Source organism: Spodoptera frugiperda, chromosome 1, assembly GCF_023101765.2.
Source record: "Spodoptera frugiperda isolate SF20-4 chromosome 1, AGI-APGP_CSIRO_Sfru_2.0, whole genome shotgun sequence".
NCBI classification, from domain to species: domain Eukaryota; kingdom Metazoa; phylum Arthropoda; class Insecta; order Lepidoptera; family Noctuidae; genus Spodoptera; species Spodoptera frugiperda.
The window spans coordinates 11400071-11417399 of record NC_064212.1 but is presented as its reverse complement, the minus strand read 5'-3'; the positions used below and the strand labels follow the sequence as shown (position 1 = coordinate 11417399).

The window sequence follows — 17329 nt, the reverse complement described above, 5'->3', positions numbered from 1 at the left end:
GAGTGAGGTTACCGGAGGCCCAATTGTCTCCTTCCCAATACCCGATTTCCCAACGGCCCTTAAATTCCTAAACCCCAAAAGGGGTTACCCCGCACCGCATTTACAACGCCTCTGGTGTTTCGGGTGTCCATGGGCGGCGCCGATTGCTTGCCATCAGGCGATCCGTCTGGTCGTTTACTGGTTTATATAATAAAAAAACTTACTTCCTCTTCTGTTCCCTAATCAGATTTGATTGAAATCAGTATTTTTCATAACGAGACTTTCCTAGCGATTTGGAAGAAAGAATTAATACTACATTTTAGTTTGTTTCCTTTATTTTCACACATCAATAAATAGACACAGTCTAGTATAATGCACGTCGAAAATACATTATTTACAAAAATAACAACTATTACATACATATGTATAAAAAACGATGATATTGAGCTGAATAGACATTGAAACTGATATTTGGTATATTTTATAATAGATCCACTATACATTTTAAAGGTATGGAGGCTAGATACCGTAAACTAAAATTGGGATAGTAAATTAATAAGATTCTTAGCTATAAATATAAATAATTAATTAATACTTTGAAGTTTATTTACTATATTATATTATCGACTAGAACATCAATATTTGGTTTTCTGTTTAAGAAAATGAGTTTAGTCTAAAGACATCAAACCGCCGTATTCAGTCGTCTTGTGTTTACTTAACCCAGTCCTTCTTTAGCAATTGTTTTTGATAATAAATCGTTACTAAGGAATAGTAACGATTTATTATTATTAATTAATATTCTATTGTGTGACATTTTTGCATAAAATTACTTTTTAAATCATTTTCCTTTAATAAACCTTTAAATGACCTTACATTAATGTCGTATACCACAATATCAAAACACCTCTATTATCAATTCTTCTTACAAATAAATTCTTCCGTTTTCATTCTCAGTTTAAGTGCACACTTCTTAGTCTTTTCCTTAGTCCTCCTGTACCCTTAGTATGAGTTTATTTTTTTATAAATGAGAGCAAGTTCGGCGCTCGATTGGCTGGCTCGAATAAACTAACCAATCAGAACGCCGAACGCACTCTCGTTTCGATTACTTTAAACGTAAAGCAGACTCATACTAAGGGTATTGTTTTTAAATAGTTCTAGAATTATGTTCAATCGCCCGACAGTACGATTGTTGGTACCGGAGTTCGCGCTCTGTCGCACGTTACTGCTAATGTGGCTGCGTGGCCCTGTAATCATATTGGAAATTTACTGTAATGTGGGAGAGGATCTTAAAATAGCAGACTGCAACTGATTATGTTCAAAGGTCGTAAGGAAACGAATAAAAAGTCTTGAAAATTTTAATATTTTTTTCTACATTTATTTAATGGTGTAATGTACCATGTGTACCATTAAATAAATGTACGGGTTGGTACGAGTTTGTTTTTAAAATAAAATTAATCTGATAACAAACCTGATCAATAACCCCGCTCTCAGACACAGCAGACAGTCTCCTCTTAGACATCGCACTGGCTGACCTTTGCCTCCTAGCGCCCTCTAGCGTCAAATTAGAAGCGCTGGAAGTATTGGACAGTCGTCTTCTCACAACTCCCTCATCTTCATGTATACTGACACTTTTCTTCGCTTCGAGTCTTATCATACGCTGTTTAGCCTGTCTAGCTGCGTTTTCTCGAATAATCTGATCTGCTCTGATGCGTAGTACTTGAGCTGCATGCTTGTGATGCTTTAGTGCAGCGTCGAGATCGCTTTTGGATAAAGCAAATAAGCTTGCGTAGCCTCGCGCTCTGTGGAATGTAATGTCGTATAAATAATGTGTTTACTGTAAATTGTTACTGTGACAGATTTGGCGCCCAACATGGGACTCTTATGTTAATAATAAAACAATTACTGATTCGAATCGAATTTTTCTTAACATTTCCATCTTTTTGGATGTAAATTCATGATAATAATTATGATAGTAAAAATATTTAACATGATAAATATTTACAAATATGTCCCACGTTGGGCGCCAAGTTAAATTTTTACATTATTTTACCTGACTGTCGCAGTACGTCGTCGTAAACCATCAATACCCAATAAACTGATCTCTCCAAACACAGAACCTTCTTGTAGTGTAGCTAAAACCTCTTTCTCATCTTGTGACATGACCTGGAATTAAAAACACTATTAGCCTAGGAAAACTCATGTAGTTAATAATATGCATTGTATAGCATTTAACTGAATACCTACGCAGCACTCTCCAGAAGAAATGATGTACATCTGATGGCCGACCTCACCGCGTCGTACCACTACATCTCCAGGTAGAAAGCAGACTGGACGTAGTTGTAACACCAAATCACGGAGCAGAGAGTCTGAACAGTCACGGAATAGTTGTACCTGTAATCATTTACGGAACAGTGTTTTAAATTGATGAACAAAGCTGTAAGAACGAAATAAGTACAAATGGCAAAACTAGTGTGCAATCTAAACGTAGATTGATTGAAATTGAAAGAGAAGAGATTAATAGAAAGAAAAGAAAGGAGATTAGTAGAAAGAAAAGAGAGGAGATTAATAGAAAGAAAATAAATAAGTTCTATGTGTACCTTGCTCAGTGTTGTCATGTGAACTTCAAGCGCCACGTCGCGTTTCATATTAGATGGCAAAGAATTCAAAATTCTGGGTTCATCTGTAAACAAAACATTGATAAATTAAATTAAGTTTATGGGGGAAAAGTTCGGTTGGCGTGGTGGCTGGATAACTTGCTACCGTGCAACGTGTAGCGGGTTCGATTCCCGCACGAAGCAACTCTTCGTATGCTCCACAAATTGTTGTTTCTGGTTTGGGCAAAGTTTAAAAAAATAAATAAAGAAGACATTGCATCGACCTCAATTTGAATTCAGATATTGGAATAAAGTCAAGGCTAAAATATAATATAAACTATTGATCATGAATGTTTTTAGCATCGACTCACCAAAACATCGTTGTTTACTCCAAGTGTAGTCGTACCACGACGCTACTCGTCTTTGTAGTGTTACGGGCATGTTTAACCGACGAAGGTAACTCCTGCTGCCGTCAAGTGTCTTGCGGTATTCCGTCTGAAGAATAAAAGAAGTAAGCACTAGTACTTAAAAGTTATTTAATGGTTACCTAACCCAGTCTTTAGCAAAAGTTTTCGGAACAAGATCGTTACTATAGGAATACTTTACGTAATCATTAAATGTCTCTAAGAACGGCAGTTAGTTGCATTAGCTTTTTTCCTTTATAGTTAAGGGAAGATTAAGACTTTAGAATGTTCTTCTTCTTTCAGTTTTCTACATCTTTTTGTATCTTACTTACCCTGGTCCTGGTAGCAGTAGCAATAATATCCCTGATCTGTCCAATGAGAATGGCAAACACGAAGACTCCCATCAACCAGGCCGCAGTCATGAACAAGTACTCAATAGTGTTCTCTGGCTTCGGATTCTTGCCGATAGATGTCGCAGTTTTAGTCGCGAAGTAGAAACAGCGAATGTAGGCTGATCCTTGGTTGTCATAGACCCAGCCGTTACTGCCCAGTCCTATGTAGTCACTCATTGCGTAGTACGCACACGCATTTAAGTGAATTAGGTAGAAAATGTAGAACAGCATTTTGCCTATTCGCACCTGTAGATAGAGATAAAATTAATAAATATCTCAGAACATTAAATGCAGATTGGATAAAAAAAATTAGTCCTTTATTCTTTAGTTTTGTATATTATACTCACAACATAAGGAGAGGCAAGCACTCTATCTATAGCTTGGTGGAATTCCCAAAATGTTTGCAGTTTCAACAGTCTTGGAAAGCGTAAGATCACTTTATTTGTTCCGAAGTATAGGTATAATAAATCCAATGGGAGGAGAGATACTACGTCAAACTGAAAAAAAATAAAAAAGACCGTGAGTAATACGACACATAGATAATATGGTTAATTAGATAATACAAATATAAAATTTATTTTCCTCTACCTATATTTCCTTACCTTATATTGGGACTTCTTCCTATAGTTCTTCCGTGTCTCAGCGAGGTCATCGACCCAGAATCCTTCATGAAGAAACATAAGTCTTGGCTTCACAAACACAGTATCCAGAAGGTACATGATGTCGCTCACGTAGTCACATGCCATCCATATACTAGTGTTGCTAGGAGTCTGGTAGGGGAATGTCGCGCGGAGAACTATGCACCAAGCGTTGTAGCTGTAGCTTATCGTCATTATGAAAAGCCAACTGATGTAGTGGGGACCTGCAGTAATATTTAAGATGCAAGAATACGTATTTATTCCATTTTTGTGTTTACCTTTAAAGCTTTGAAGAAGTCTTCGGTAAAATGGTATTTGTTAAAAAAAACTGCAGCGTTGAGTATTATACTGGTTAAAATATAAATATTCAAAATAAATGTCGAAAATTACTAGAAAGTAATAAATTCTGCCAGCTATAGTGTTTGTACTAGTCAATTCAAGCTAAAGTGCAATTAAAAACTCAGTCAATATTGTTTCCACAGCTTAAGCAAATAGTAGCTGTAATTGTCTACCAACCACAATTACTTGACACGCCCCTAAGCAATTTTCTTACTCGACTACTAGAGAGAGAGAATAAACTTATCTAATAGTTCTTAAACAATCGTCGCAGCGCTTAATTGGCGCCCAACTGGGACCAGCTATTATGGCAATTTAAAAAGAATTTAGTAGAGTTGCTTGAATCCAATTACCTTGTGGGTCTATCGGCACGAAAAGATCGCGGAGTGCCGACCATTGTGCAAACCTTTGGCATTTTTGATGATAAGAAGGAGAAGTGGGAACTGGACTCTGTGGAGTTTCGATTATTGCATCGAGTTTGTCTTCCGAGACCGGTGGACTAAAAATGAGAATACATAAGGTTTATTTTGGAATGAATATTATTAAGGAACAACTGGTAATAAGTACACTTACATATCTGGCGGCTTATCATTGGACGATGGTAGCTTGAACTCCTTTAATTCAGTGTCAGCTTGTGTTATATCATTCTCAGATTTGTATGCAGGGGGCGGACTCGGCGAGAAGAGCTGAACTTTTTGCAGTTGACTTAAATCTCTGGAATTTTTATAATAGCACGGGTTGTTATTTCAAATAGTTGCGTTTGTTGGGGCAATATTTTCGAATTATTTAATTAAATAAATTTGATTTAGTTATGACCAATGAAGCAAGTAAGTAGTTGTAATGTTTTCTTACGGACGAATTACGCAATTATTCATGTTAATATTTGATCAATTTCCTCAATTGAAATTACCAGAAGCTATCTATTTACTAGTGAAATTGATTTGGAATACACTTAGAAAATTTCATATTTAAATTGATTGATTTTTAATTGACTTGTTGATATGTCGTTAGGTAGTAGATAGGTACCTAAGTCTAAGTATAATAACATTAATGTATTTTCATACCTTTCTTTATTCTGTACATCTTGGAGCTCGGCTTTGGTTTCGATATTAGATCTAGTTTTAGTTAATCTGCAAAAGAAATTAGGTACATTTATATTCCAACGCCATATGAATTTTATCAAAGGAATGATTTTGGGAGATAATTACAAGAAAGTAGAGTATATTTCATACACTCACGTGGTATGGACCGGTGTGGATTCTGGCGTGCACCAGGTGTCTTTGGTCTGGGGAGGCCTTCTCACAGGCGTGGCTGGGTGCACCGTGTGCTGTGAATTAAAGCAAACACGACGATATTATTAAAGTCGTGAGTAGCCATTGGATGCTTCGAGCTTAGAGCAGTATAGCGCAGATCGTAAACGGAGACCTCTGCTCAGCAGTGGAGGTTATCTCGCTGATGAGGATAACAAAAAAGTTCAAAAAAGTATTACACTGGACGCCAATGAAGGTAAAACAAAGACTAAGAAACTCTATAAGGTATAGGTACCTAAAACATCGATGTAATACGATTGAGCCATCATCTACGAGTCTACGACCTACGTCATAAATTGCAATTGCAATATCGTAGTACCTATGTCTGAGTACGTAAGTCAACAATGGACTGGCGTATAAATATTACCTTCCGGCTGCCAAGTATACGAGTACTTCACTTCAGCAATACCAACAATAATGCCTTACATTGTGACGTCATAGAAATTCCCGCCACCGGACAAAATCCAGGTCAAGCACTAAATGTTTGATCGGTAGGAGAACAATTAATTTCTCCTAATTTTCTGATTGATATACAACGGAATATGGCAGCGTTTAACGTCCATTTTACTACAGTCGTAAAAGTCATAACCCATAAACGTCGTCCACTCCTAATACTATATTCTTAGTAATGAGAGTTAAGCTATAATGCTTCTATTATGGAGTCATTTTAATGTCAACCATTGGAGCACAAGACGATCATCTTGATATTAAAACGGATTATGTTTATATTTTGATTAAACATTGGGTATCGGTAGAGCTGATGATGATGTAAATATTTGATTAGTTCCAAATACACGAATTGTCGGGAGTTGTGGACTGCTTAGGGGGTTACCGGGGCTTCGGCTCGAAAAGCAGAAGAAGGAATGGGGTGGTTTTTAGTCAGTAAAAGTCTGACACTTCCCCTCGCCTTGCCCAAGGCGAAAGAAGTCATAGGAAGATACACCCGCTCAAAAAAAAAAAACTCGGATTGTGTTAGTATGTAGATATTTTACGATTTTAGTTAACCTAAGTAGGTTAACTAAAATCGTAAAATAAAGCAAGTGCTTTATGGCGTTTAATTGATATTACCGTAAGCAGGTAAGACTATCAGGCTTACATAGGTGTCTCTGTTGGTAAAAGTAAAGGGTAGACAAAGGTAAACTGTACCCTTGAAAAATCTATTTCAAAACCTATGAAACTAAATTATCATTTTCATAGTCACGACCTCTTCAACATAACATTACAATTAGGAAGTTTAAGGACAAAGACTGATGGTATGTCATGTGAACAGATGAAGTCAGGTCGTTAAGACGTCTGGCTATGTTCCTATACAATAAAGCTATCAATATTATGTTCACAATTCATTACTGAGTGGTCCGATGGCCATAATATTTCATTGTTTACTGGCACAGTAAGAAAGCACTTAACGGCTTTTTTGTATTCAAATCACATTGAGGTGTTCGGAGGATAATGGCGTCGGTTTGATGGCCTCGCTTCATTGGCATCCATATCGGGCCCTGATCTCCATAATACGGGCTTTGATTTATTTCGTTCAGTGTTTTTAAGGCTTGACGGAGATTTATTGTTATTTTGAACATTTTTGGTAACATTTTTGTCATTATTACCTACCTAATTCATCAACAGGTTACAGTTCTTTATCTTATGAAACTCATATCGTTGTAGTTTTAGTAAGTAGTTTTCAGAAACCATATTTAAACGATAAAAGATTTCTGCGCAGTTGGAGAAAAAAGTACAAGTCACACAAATTGCAACGAGAAACGACATGAGAAGCCCTGCGATGTTAATTGCAGTGTTGATTATTAACGGGAGCGTTTTTCAAACAATTGTAACATCTAACATAATTTACGGAGGCACAATCACCCCACCCCCCCCCCTCATTCCAAATCTTCCTAATCCTCGATTCCCCAACAACCCTTAAATTCCTTACCCCCAAAAGGCCAGCAACGCACTTATAACGGCACTGGTGTTTTAGGTGTCCATGGGCGACGACGACTGCTTACCATCAGGTGATCCGTCTGCTCGTTTACCGGCTTATACCATAAAAAAGTGGTAACTCCATTAACTAACCAACACTTTACCCACTATCTATATCGATCAATCGGATAGAGTTCAAAATAATTAGAAACCAACCTAACTGCTTACTTAAGCCGGCCCTAAATATTAAAATTAATGATAGTTCGGCAATATTAGTTGACAAAAGAGGGCGCGGTCATCGTTTTGGGCAGTACTAAGCTATCTAAAAACAGCAAGCAGCCATATTTAAAGTAATTGAAGACTGGGTGTGGTGAATTAGTAGAGTCATCTGTAATACGGAATTAGATTTGTATGTAGATACGAGTATGTCTGGCGTTTACCAGTAGTTACCTATCTACCTAGTAGTTGGTAGTGAGCTAAAGGATGTACATAGCTATCCACGTTAATTGAAATTGCAAGTGCACTGGAATTGGCTATCTATCTTTGAACCGAAGTGAGTAACTACTACGTAAGTAATTCAATGTTTTACCTATTGTCTAGTTTTTAAAAATAACATTGAGAGTACATTTCATAAAATTAATAGGTCTCAAGAGATCCATTATTTTAACATTATTGTCTAGTCTTCTTCTGTGCCGACACCAACTAACTTAAATAAGTACCTACTGGATCGGTAAATTTTTGTAACGATGAATTTTTTTTTTCTAGAAACTATCTACTTATTAAATATAATATTTAATAATGGTGTTTGATTAACGATTAATACAATAATTGGTGGATGGATAAGAGTTCTTTGCAAACAAATTTTTAGAACAAAACTTATTGTTATAAAGTACTTCCCTACTTACATATTATATTATTTGTAATTCTGTATTTAGGTATGTATTGGAGTTCGAATTTGTTTTTTTTTTGTTTTAGACTGTAGTTTGTGTGACACCTCGTCCTTATAAGTAGTGTAAGTTAGGTGTACCTACAAATATACAGTGAATTAAAGTTATTCACAAGAATCACACGTCTCATTAATTGCTCCCGAAATCACGTCATTGCACATCGTATTCATTTAGGAATCATTTATCAATCAATCAATTATTTATTTAGAATTCGTATATCATTTAGCAATTAAATGGAATAATATTTCGAGAAGTTAGTAAATACTTAAAACATATAAATCACGGTTTTTCTAATTCATCACGTAAATTAGGTCCACCTATATATTTCTGATCAAAAAAAAAGTGTGTATATTCCGGCGTCAAAAAAAAGCTCACCACATCAACTTTAATTTCCATATTTGTTCACAAACAAAACGTTCACATTTTAATTTAAAAACTGTTTTACCGTTAGTAAAATTTATGGCGGTAAAAGCAAATAAGAAAAACTCTGGGAATTTTCCGGTCAACGACACACGCGACCGCCACGGAGGCGTTTAAGCGACTGTTCAAATAAACTTTAGCCAGACCCCGCTTGTAGTTCCGAGTGGCGGTAAACCCCATGGTTTACCAGCCAAACATTGGCTCCAATACAGCCATCTGTATTGGAGCCAATGTTTGGGCCAAGAAAACGGATATGCAATTCGTTTGTTGATACTTGGCTACAGGATAAAATCAGGTACCTAATTAATAGCGAGCGCGTGTTCAATTAAATGCTGAAGGTTTCTTCTGATTTAGTATTCCGGTCTATGATATGGTTGGCCAAAAATATCTACAATAGGTACTGCAGGACCACTATGATTTTTTTAAAGAAAGAATCATGTTTTAACAAGATAGTTTTTTTAACTACCTATATTATAAAGACCTGCTTATTAAAAATTGTTCGAATTCGGAATTCAATAAGTACCTATAGCGTAACCGTACACATCACTACTTACCTATAATGTACTTAAATCATGAGAAGATTAAATTTTTAATGTTAGAGATGTTTTTAACCTAAATGGATCTGTAAAACTCGTTTTGCTACATTTCAATATTTTTAATGAATTAACATCTCGTATATAAGACACAATAGAAAACACATGGTGTCTCGCGTAGGTCTGGGTTCCGGCACACAAAAAGTTAATGAATGGATAATAGATATAGATAACTGGCAAGGTAGCTTAGATTAACTTTCATTAAAACTTACCAACCCAAGCAAGAATCATGTAGGTAGGTGCAGTAATTATGTACGTAAATAAGCCTACCTTTTTTTTTTTTTTTTTTTTTTTTTTTTTTGATGACGGGGGGAAACCTTCAAAAGGCGCCTAGCTTTTTGGGGAGAAAGACTAGGGAGTGTGGGATTTTTACCTCACTAAAACCACCCCGGTGGCCACCCTCAACACCTGTATGGGGCACCGGGTCCTCTTAATAGACCTGCTCCGGAAAATAAGATGTGTGGGTGAACTGAGGGACCACACTGGGAATTCGCGAAATTAATGTTCTAGGATTTAGTAGTAGACTTAAAACAATTGTAGAACGAATCTGGGAATTTGTAAACAAATATATTAAAAACTACGACCCATAAAGTGTGGTCCCTCAGTTCTCACAGACGATCAGCCAGATCTCGGAAAATATCTTATAAAAGAAGGTTTTGTGAATACAGACATTTAGTAAATAATTTGTAAAGATATCTATTAAATAACAGACCACAAAGCATTAAAGATAAAAAAAGTATAGCAACTGAACTGTGGTCCCTCAGTCCACATAACAAAGATAAATATTTTAGTGAATATTACTGAATAAAACCGTTATTATTCTACATAAAGTTTTAGTAAAAGTCTTAAAACATATTGTAAAAAGAAATGGATCTTAAATATCGAAGCATTTCGAAGATAGCGATGATTAAAAGTGGTCCCTCAATCCTCTCCTCCACTGACATTTAGACACTGCTAGCTGCTAGACGAGAGGAATATCAGAAAGTCTAGTGTACTTAACATTTAGTAATAGTTTTCTACTAAATAATAGGTATATAAAATTTTGTATTTCTTACCTCTAAGCTGAGAAAATATTAATTTTCTAATCCTATGAAAATAGGTAGACCAGTGTGACCACAAAATCAAACAAAGTGTAGACAGTACTATTATTCTTTATTTATTTAGATGAAACGAAAACAAGGTTGTATGGTTAACAGGAAACAGGAACTGTACCACTTGTGATCATCAATTTAGTTACAATTACGAGCTTTCAAAAATAATTTCATTCGATTTGAATGGATTAATGGATTATTGAAAGTACTGTCCAACAAATATACTTACCTACACTCATTAGCTACGTCCAAATGTCACTTACTTAAATAAAAGTATTATAATAAGTGATGAGTTAATTTTGTACTTTTTTTCTACTTTTTATTAAATACACATACGCCATGTAATAAAGCATTAAATTAACCGTACAACCTTGTTTTCGTTTCATCTAAATAAATAAAGAATAATAGTACTGTCTACACTTTGTTTGATTTTGTGGTCACACTGGTCTACCTATTTTCATAGGATTAGAAAATAAATATTTTCTCAGCTTAGAGGTAAGAAATACAAAATTTTATATACCTATTATTTAGTAGAAAACTATTACTAAATGTTAAGTACACTAGACTTTCTGATATTCCTCTCGTCTAGCAGCTAGCAGTGTCTAAATGTCAGTGGAGGAGAGGATTGAGGGACCACTTTTAATCATCGCTATCTTCGAAATGCTTCGATATTTAAGATCCATTTCTTTTTACAATATGTTTTAAGACTTTTACTAAAACTTTATGTAGAATAATAACGGTTTTATTCAGTAATATTCACTAAAATATTTATCTTTGTTATGTGGACTGAGGGACCACAGTTCAGTTGCTATACTTTTTTTATCTTTAATGCTTTGTGGTCTGTTATTTAACAGATATCTTTACAAATTATTTACTAAATGTCTGTATTCACAAAACCTTCTTTTATAAGATAGTTTCCGAGATCTGGCTGATCGTCTTTGAGAACTGAGGGACCACACTTTATGGGTCATAGTTTTTAAAATATTTATTTACCAATTCCCAGATTCGTTCTACAATTGTTTTAGGTCTACTACTAAATCCTAGAACATTAATTTCGCGAATTCCCACTGTGGTCCCTCAGTTCACCCACACATAAAATAAGCCTACCTACCTAATATATAAGTATTTGATCCTATTGAAACGGACAGCAAATTACTTTGCTTAATTGAGCTTTCTAAAAACCCTCTATTTCCGGCCGGCAGATAAAGTATAGATATAGTAGATACGTAGCGAAGTACCGAGGATAGTTACCATTGACATCACAAAATCAATAACAAATGACAACGTTGACAATAAAAACGCTAGATTTTTGTCTTAATTATATCCTACCTGTTTAAAAGCCTATATGATAAGCATGTAAATAGTAAGATCAATATACATAGGTACTAGTTACTTAGAAAGCTCAGGTAAAACGTCAAAACAAACAATATAGGTACCTACCTACTTACATTATTACTGTTAGTGCGCTTATTTTTGTTACGATAACTCGAGAATTACAGCTAGAACTTACCTTTCTCAGGAAATATAGAGTCTCAAATACCATTTTGAGTTAAATATAAATCACTTTTCTACCACCATTTCACTACATATAAAGCTTTTAGATAAAATTTACGAAACCGGAAACCTCTGTCGATATGGTATCACTTGTCAATTTTACGAGCTGAAAGATTTATACACGACCAATTTAAAAATGTCACGCATTATTATAAAATCACAGTGACACGAGGTATTTTTAATTTGTTCGGGTTATTATGAATTTGGGCGGGAAGCAAATATTTGCTTTGATGACAAAGCACTAAAGCGCACGAAAATTGAGCTAAATAGCGCTTTTTTCCTGATTTAGCTTTTAGTTTCATAAGGGGTCGAGTTAATAAATTACCTGTTGGCTGTTATGTTGTCAAGGCGTGATACCAATAATGTTTATTCTGTAGTCAAATAATGACAAAAAAATATTTTGAACCATCTGCACCTGCAGACCTTGTGTTGATAAGCATATACAAATTAAGAATAGTTAATATTTTGTTAGCATAGTAATAAGTAGATACTATCAGAAATAACAGAACAAGGAAAATTAAATGATTTAATTTAATTATTTTATAATTACATTTTTTTTTTATTGTGGCAATGAATAAACTTCATCTGTCAATGAAATTACAGAAACAAAAAAATGGTCCAGTGTTGTGTTTTGTTTTGATAACTTTTTTGTTTACTCGTATAAAATATCACAGAAGGGCTTAAAAATTTCATGATTGAAGCGCTGAAGGGTAGAGATGAAGTTGAATACTGCGCGCGCATCCTTGGGTCTATAATTTGTCGGTAAAACAGTGGACTGTATTGAAAATACGTCGATTATCCTGCGGTCCGATTAGGCGAACGAGATGATTTTTAACCGATAGTTTAAACAGTGGAAATACGTACAATATCGCCAGAAAACCTTGCTAGTATTACTCAGGTCGTAAATGTTTACAATTCTCAAGCAAAATCATCTGAAAACAACTAAAATTGAAGTCAAATAAGAGCCTTACAAAATGGATGCAGGCAAGTGTTTTTATTTTTCTTTTAATCGTTTGCTCAGATAAGTGCAAAGTAAAAACGCAAAGGTAATAAAAGGGTTTTCCTTTACATAGATATACGGTTAACAGTGAAGAAAGCAATTAATAAAGTGGATAATTTGAAAAAATGAAACCAAAAAGTATGTTAAGATCATTTAATAAATTTTAAAATCATTTGATGCAATTAAATCTAAACAAAACTATTATTTTGCTAAAATAAAATGACAATTATTATGAAAACAAAGTGATAAATAATAATTTATTTATTTTTTTATTTATAGAACCTAAAAGAAAACAAGTGAGCCCTGAACAACTAACAGCCCTGTTAGAATTTCTCAAAGAACATGAAGACTTGGCTAGGGGTCTGACCAGAGGGCGCCGACGTCGGGGCAAGTTCCACACTGTGAAGGTCTGGAACACGTGTGCTAAGAAGCTAAATGCCATCAAAAATGGTGCATTAAAGGATGGGAAGGGCTGGTCTAAGGTGAGCCACTAATATTATTGTTTGTAAATAAACCATTTGTAAAAATAATAAGCCTGTCTTTTAAGATAAATTGCCATGGCTAAGGTGTATTCTAAAGAAAACCGGTAGCTAAGGAGGTTTATTAAGGTTTGTTTTAATATAAATTTAGAATATGGTCAGAGATATGTAACATATTTATCTTTGACCATATTCTAATGAACAAGATGGATAAAGTAGTCAAAATTAAATCCAAGCTAAGCTAACATTTTTTTTAATTTTTAGTATTGGTGTGACTGGAAGTATAGAGTGAGGCGACGAGCATTGGAGTTCAAGGCTGCCAAAGATGGAGACCGGCCACTGCCGGAAGGCATTCTACCATTGTCACAGATGGAAGAGAGTATAATGACTCTCATTGGAGACAGCGCTGTTGATGGTGTGGTGATCATGAATGATCCATTGTCTGAAGAGGTTTGTATGATAAATGGTCAATAAAATGAATACTACATACAATTTTCAACTTTATGTAATGACTACAAGATACATTTTGCATCGGCAAAAACATATGCTTTAGGTTAACAAATATTTATTTAATTTCAGGGCTTCGATGAACATTATGCAGTGCATGCAGATGGCAGTCCTATTGACCAGTATTATGGTGAGAAAATTAACTTATAAAATGTTGAAAATATAAAATAAAACATGCAATAGGCAGGTAGTTGTAGTGGCAGTACATTTACAATTTAGTTAGGCAATTCAATGTATTTAATAAAGCTACAATATACTGTGGTATTTTCAACTTAATTGAAATTTCCATTGAATAGATCCTACGGAGCCATCAGCCAGACGTAAAAGGCAGAAAACATCAAATGATAATGGGGCTGGTCCAAGCAGTCCCCCTGACAGGAAACCAACTATAGATGTGGCTCCAAGTGGAGATATGAAAGGCTTAGGTAAGCACAAAACATTTAAATGTTCGGAAAATTAAAGGAATAAGTAATGCTTTTTTTTCCTAGCCTGTTTTTAGTTGATTTTACAAGATTATTAATTTAAACTTGAAATCCTTAATGAATGTTAACTAGAGATGTAGGTAAAATACATATAATTGTGCCCTCTGAAAACTTAAATAAGACTTGTTACTTTCTTATAGGAGTTTGATCAATAACATTCCCAAAAACTTTAGTACCAGGTGGTCCCAGTAACACATTTCTTATATTATGTATTTTCAGCTACCGGTACGCGATCGAAGCGACGAAGAAAGCACCGCTCACCGGTCAACTCAGACATGGAATACGACGCATCAGGTAGCAACTCTAGTTCCAAGCCTGAAGGTGGGACGAGACATGAACAATCCGTTGATTCAGGTGCCTATCTATTTTCTCCTTTATTTCTAGCTAGTTTAGGTTGACTTCTGAGAACATGACTCTTATAAGAGAAGGTTTAGATATATTTGTTACATGGCCACCTAGGCCATTCTCTGCAGGCCCAAAAATTGGTCGCCAATTTTTTTATTTTAATTATCGACCTTATGCTTTTGGAATATGGTTGGAAAATCTGTTGATGTTTACGACTAGGTAAATAACTACGGAGACCCAGTCATGTAATAAATAAATTCATAGATCCAGACCGTTGGGCACAATCTGATTAAACCTTGAGAGCACATCTCGCCATTGCAGCGCCCCCTAGGCAACGTGCCGACCTAGGCACTTGCCTGGTTTACACTATAGGCATCCCTATGCATACCAGACAAAACATACGCACCAAGTAAACAGTAAAATGTTATTAACTAGTCTTATTAAATTTTCAGAGTGTGACGACAAAGCCTCAGCATTCCTGTCCATTGAACGGGAGAAAGTATTTGGTACGAGCAAGATTATAACCACCCTGGAGATGATACACACTGAGATTGCGCGACTGACGTCTGTCATGGCGGACATTAAAGACTGCTTAGTTACCAATTACCGGCAGATAAGTGTCACTTGAACTCATTTATTATTATAATTCAAACATGTAGCTTGTTTTCAATGTTCAATGTTAACTTATAGTGATTGTTTGTGGTGGGGGAGCCCTTCAGCAACTTTCATGATTCACACAAGGTAGCTGATTAAGCATCCAGGTTAGGTGTATCTGTATACAGTATATTAACCACTTGTATGTCGGTATATAAGACACAATAGAAAACACATTGTGTCTCGCGTAGATCTGCGTTCCGACAGACAACGGGTTAATCCAGAAGTAACCAGATCAAAGTATATCCTTGGATAGTTATTTGAATTAATATTGTCAATTTCACCATTAACATAAGTTAATCTATACCTATAGCATCTCTCTATTATGGCATAAGACACAATTACGGAGCTCCCCTACAAGTGCACAATATAATATAAAATAAATGTCGATGTTGGGATTAGTTTTCAATAAATAATTAATTCAACCAATCAAAATATTTCGCTTTTATGTGTAAGTAAAATGCTCAAAAACAAAGTAGTACAACCACTATAACATGTGGAGTGAGTGAGATAGATGCATAAAACGAATGGAAAGGAAAGAGATAGCATTTTTTATATTTGTACATTTTAAAGTGGTTGAACTATTCTATGCACACTGTTCTAATTAAAAGTTTTAGAAGATGCGAATTTTCGTACTTGAATCAATGTGATATTTTTTTGTTATTTATTTTATATGATAAGTACTTAGATAGACTTAGGTAGCGTTAATAATATTTATGATTATTCTGTAATTTTGGTTAAAATTTTACTTGGATTTTCTGTTATTTACTTAGATGTGTGAAATCGGATAATTATGTTGTATTATTGACAAATTATTTCTTAAATTTAATTATTGTAGTATCACAGAAAGTTTATAATATGTCTGACTAATAAATAAATAGATAAATAAATTTCTGTCTATTAAGATTACCTACTAATAAAAATCAATTAACAGTCTCTTTAATTATAGTCATTAGAAACGCTTCAAAAACACTCAATTATATGTTAGTTATATCAAAATACTATGTGTCTGTATAAAAAAGTATTATGTACGTATGTGGACAACGTCGCATTATATGTATGTTTTTAATTTAATGTGCAATGTAATTATCATGTTGTAGTCATAGACTGAATGATAGATGTTAATTCGATGTAATATATATTTGTATATGTATGTATGCTGGCTGTTAGTATACTGAACAATAAATAAAATGATTTTACTTTGGTTTTTTATTGCCTATCTCAATTACTCGATCTAATATTGGTAATATATTATCTAAAAGGGTCTTGAATCAGGGTCAGGTTAAATTTCATTGATTGTTTTTAATACTGGAGGCTTTTACTAAAAGTAAATTATTATGGATATGATTGCATTTCGAATAAGGCCGCATAATAACGTAATAATATGTAGTGAATCCGGCCCTGTTTAGTATACAGAAATTATATATTACCCATGCAGAAGAATATCAGGCAATTTTCAGGAATTCTTCTTTAAAAAATGGCTTAGATTCGTGCTTCTTTTTTATTTTTAAAACATAGCCTCGCGCTAGTATTTTCTCCTGTGTCGTAGGTGCGTTTACAAACATACAATTTCACATACACATGACACCCAGACCCAGGCCCAATGACCATATAGCGTCATCAATCCTTGACATAATTTTATTTACACCGTTTAAAATATGACTCAATTTGTCGGAATATTGCATTACAC

At 34.7% G+C, this 17329-nt stretch overlaps 2 protein-coding genes across 4 annotated transcripts; one reads left to right on the top strand and one right to left on the bottom strand.

The window, feature by feature from the left end:
* Positions 1 to 683: 683 nt before the first annotated feature.
* Positions 684 to 12290, bottom strand: LOC118273497 (cyclic nucleotide-gated cation channel beta-1-like). 2 transcript variants are annotated; one of them, XM_035590491.2, is made up of 14 exons: positions 12129 to 12290; positions 5582 to 5670; positions 5408 to 5473; positions 4917 to 5057; positions 4697 to 4842; positions 3972 to 4231; positions 3717 to 3866; positions 3310 to 3615; positions 2945 to 3068; positions 2577 to 2659; positions 2224 to 2370; positions 2030 to 2142; positions 1448 to 1778; positions 684 to 1223 (listed from the first exon to the last, which is right to left on the bottom strand). In XM_035590491.2, exons 1-14 carry the CDS (start codon positions 12159 to 12161, stop codon positions 1146 to 1148), a joined length of 2067 nt encoding a protein of 688 aa, XP_035446384.2. In that variant the 5' UTR covers positions 12162 to 12290; the 3' UTR covers positions 684 to 1145. The 2 variants fall into 2 exon arrangements, with proteins under 2 accessions (XP_035446384.2, XP_035446385.2); XM_035590492.2 differs by lacking the exon at positions 12129 to 12290 and adding an exon at positions 8890 to 9076.
* A 475-nt stretch (positions 12291 to 12765) lies between these two features.
* LOC118273158 (uncharacterized) lies at positions 12766 to 16838 on the top strand. 2 transcript variants are annotated; one of them, XM_035589976.2, is made up of 7 exons: positions 12766 to 13156; positions 13452 to 13654; positions 13916 to 14101; positions 14231 to 14288; positions 14455 to 14583; positions 14860 to 14994; positions 15438 to 16838. In XM_035589976.2, exons 1-7 carry the CDS (start codon positions 13147 to 13149, stop codon positions 15611 to 15613), a joined length of 897 nt encoding a protein of 298 aa, XP_035445869.2. In that variant the 5' UTR covers positions 12766 to 13146; the 3' UTR covers positions 15614 to 16838. The 2 variants fall into 2 exon arrangements, with proteins under 2 accessions (XP_035445869.2, XP_035445867.2); XM_035589974.2 differs by lacking the exon at positions 12766 to 13156 and adding an exon at positions 13180 to 13310.
* Positions 16839 to 17329: the final 491 nt, after the last annotated feature.

Coding starts and splice junctions, on each gene's coding strand:
- LOC118273497 (XM_035590491.2), bottom strand. CDS start 12,161: ATGGTATTTGAGACTCTATATTTCCTGAGAAAG. Junction 5,671..12,128: donor CTCTATATTTCCTGAGAAAG/GTAAGTTCTAGC, acceptor TTTAATTCACAG/CACACGGTGCACCCAGCCAC. Junction 1,779..2,029: donor CGACGTACTGCGACAGTCAG/GTAAAATAATGT, acceptor TACATTCCACAG/AGCGCGAGGCTACGCAAGCT.
- LOC118273158 (XM_035589974.2), top strand. Junction 14,584..14,859: donor TGGAGATATGAAAGGCTTAG/GTAAGCACAAAA, acceptor ATGTATTTTCAG/CTACCGGTACGCGATCGAAG. Junction 14,995..15,437: donor TGAACAATCCGTTGATTCAG/GTGCCTATCTAT, acceptor TTAAATTTTCAG/AGTGTGACGACAAAGCCTCA.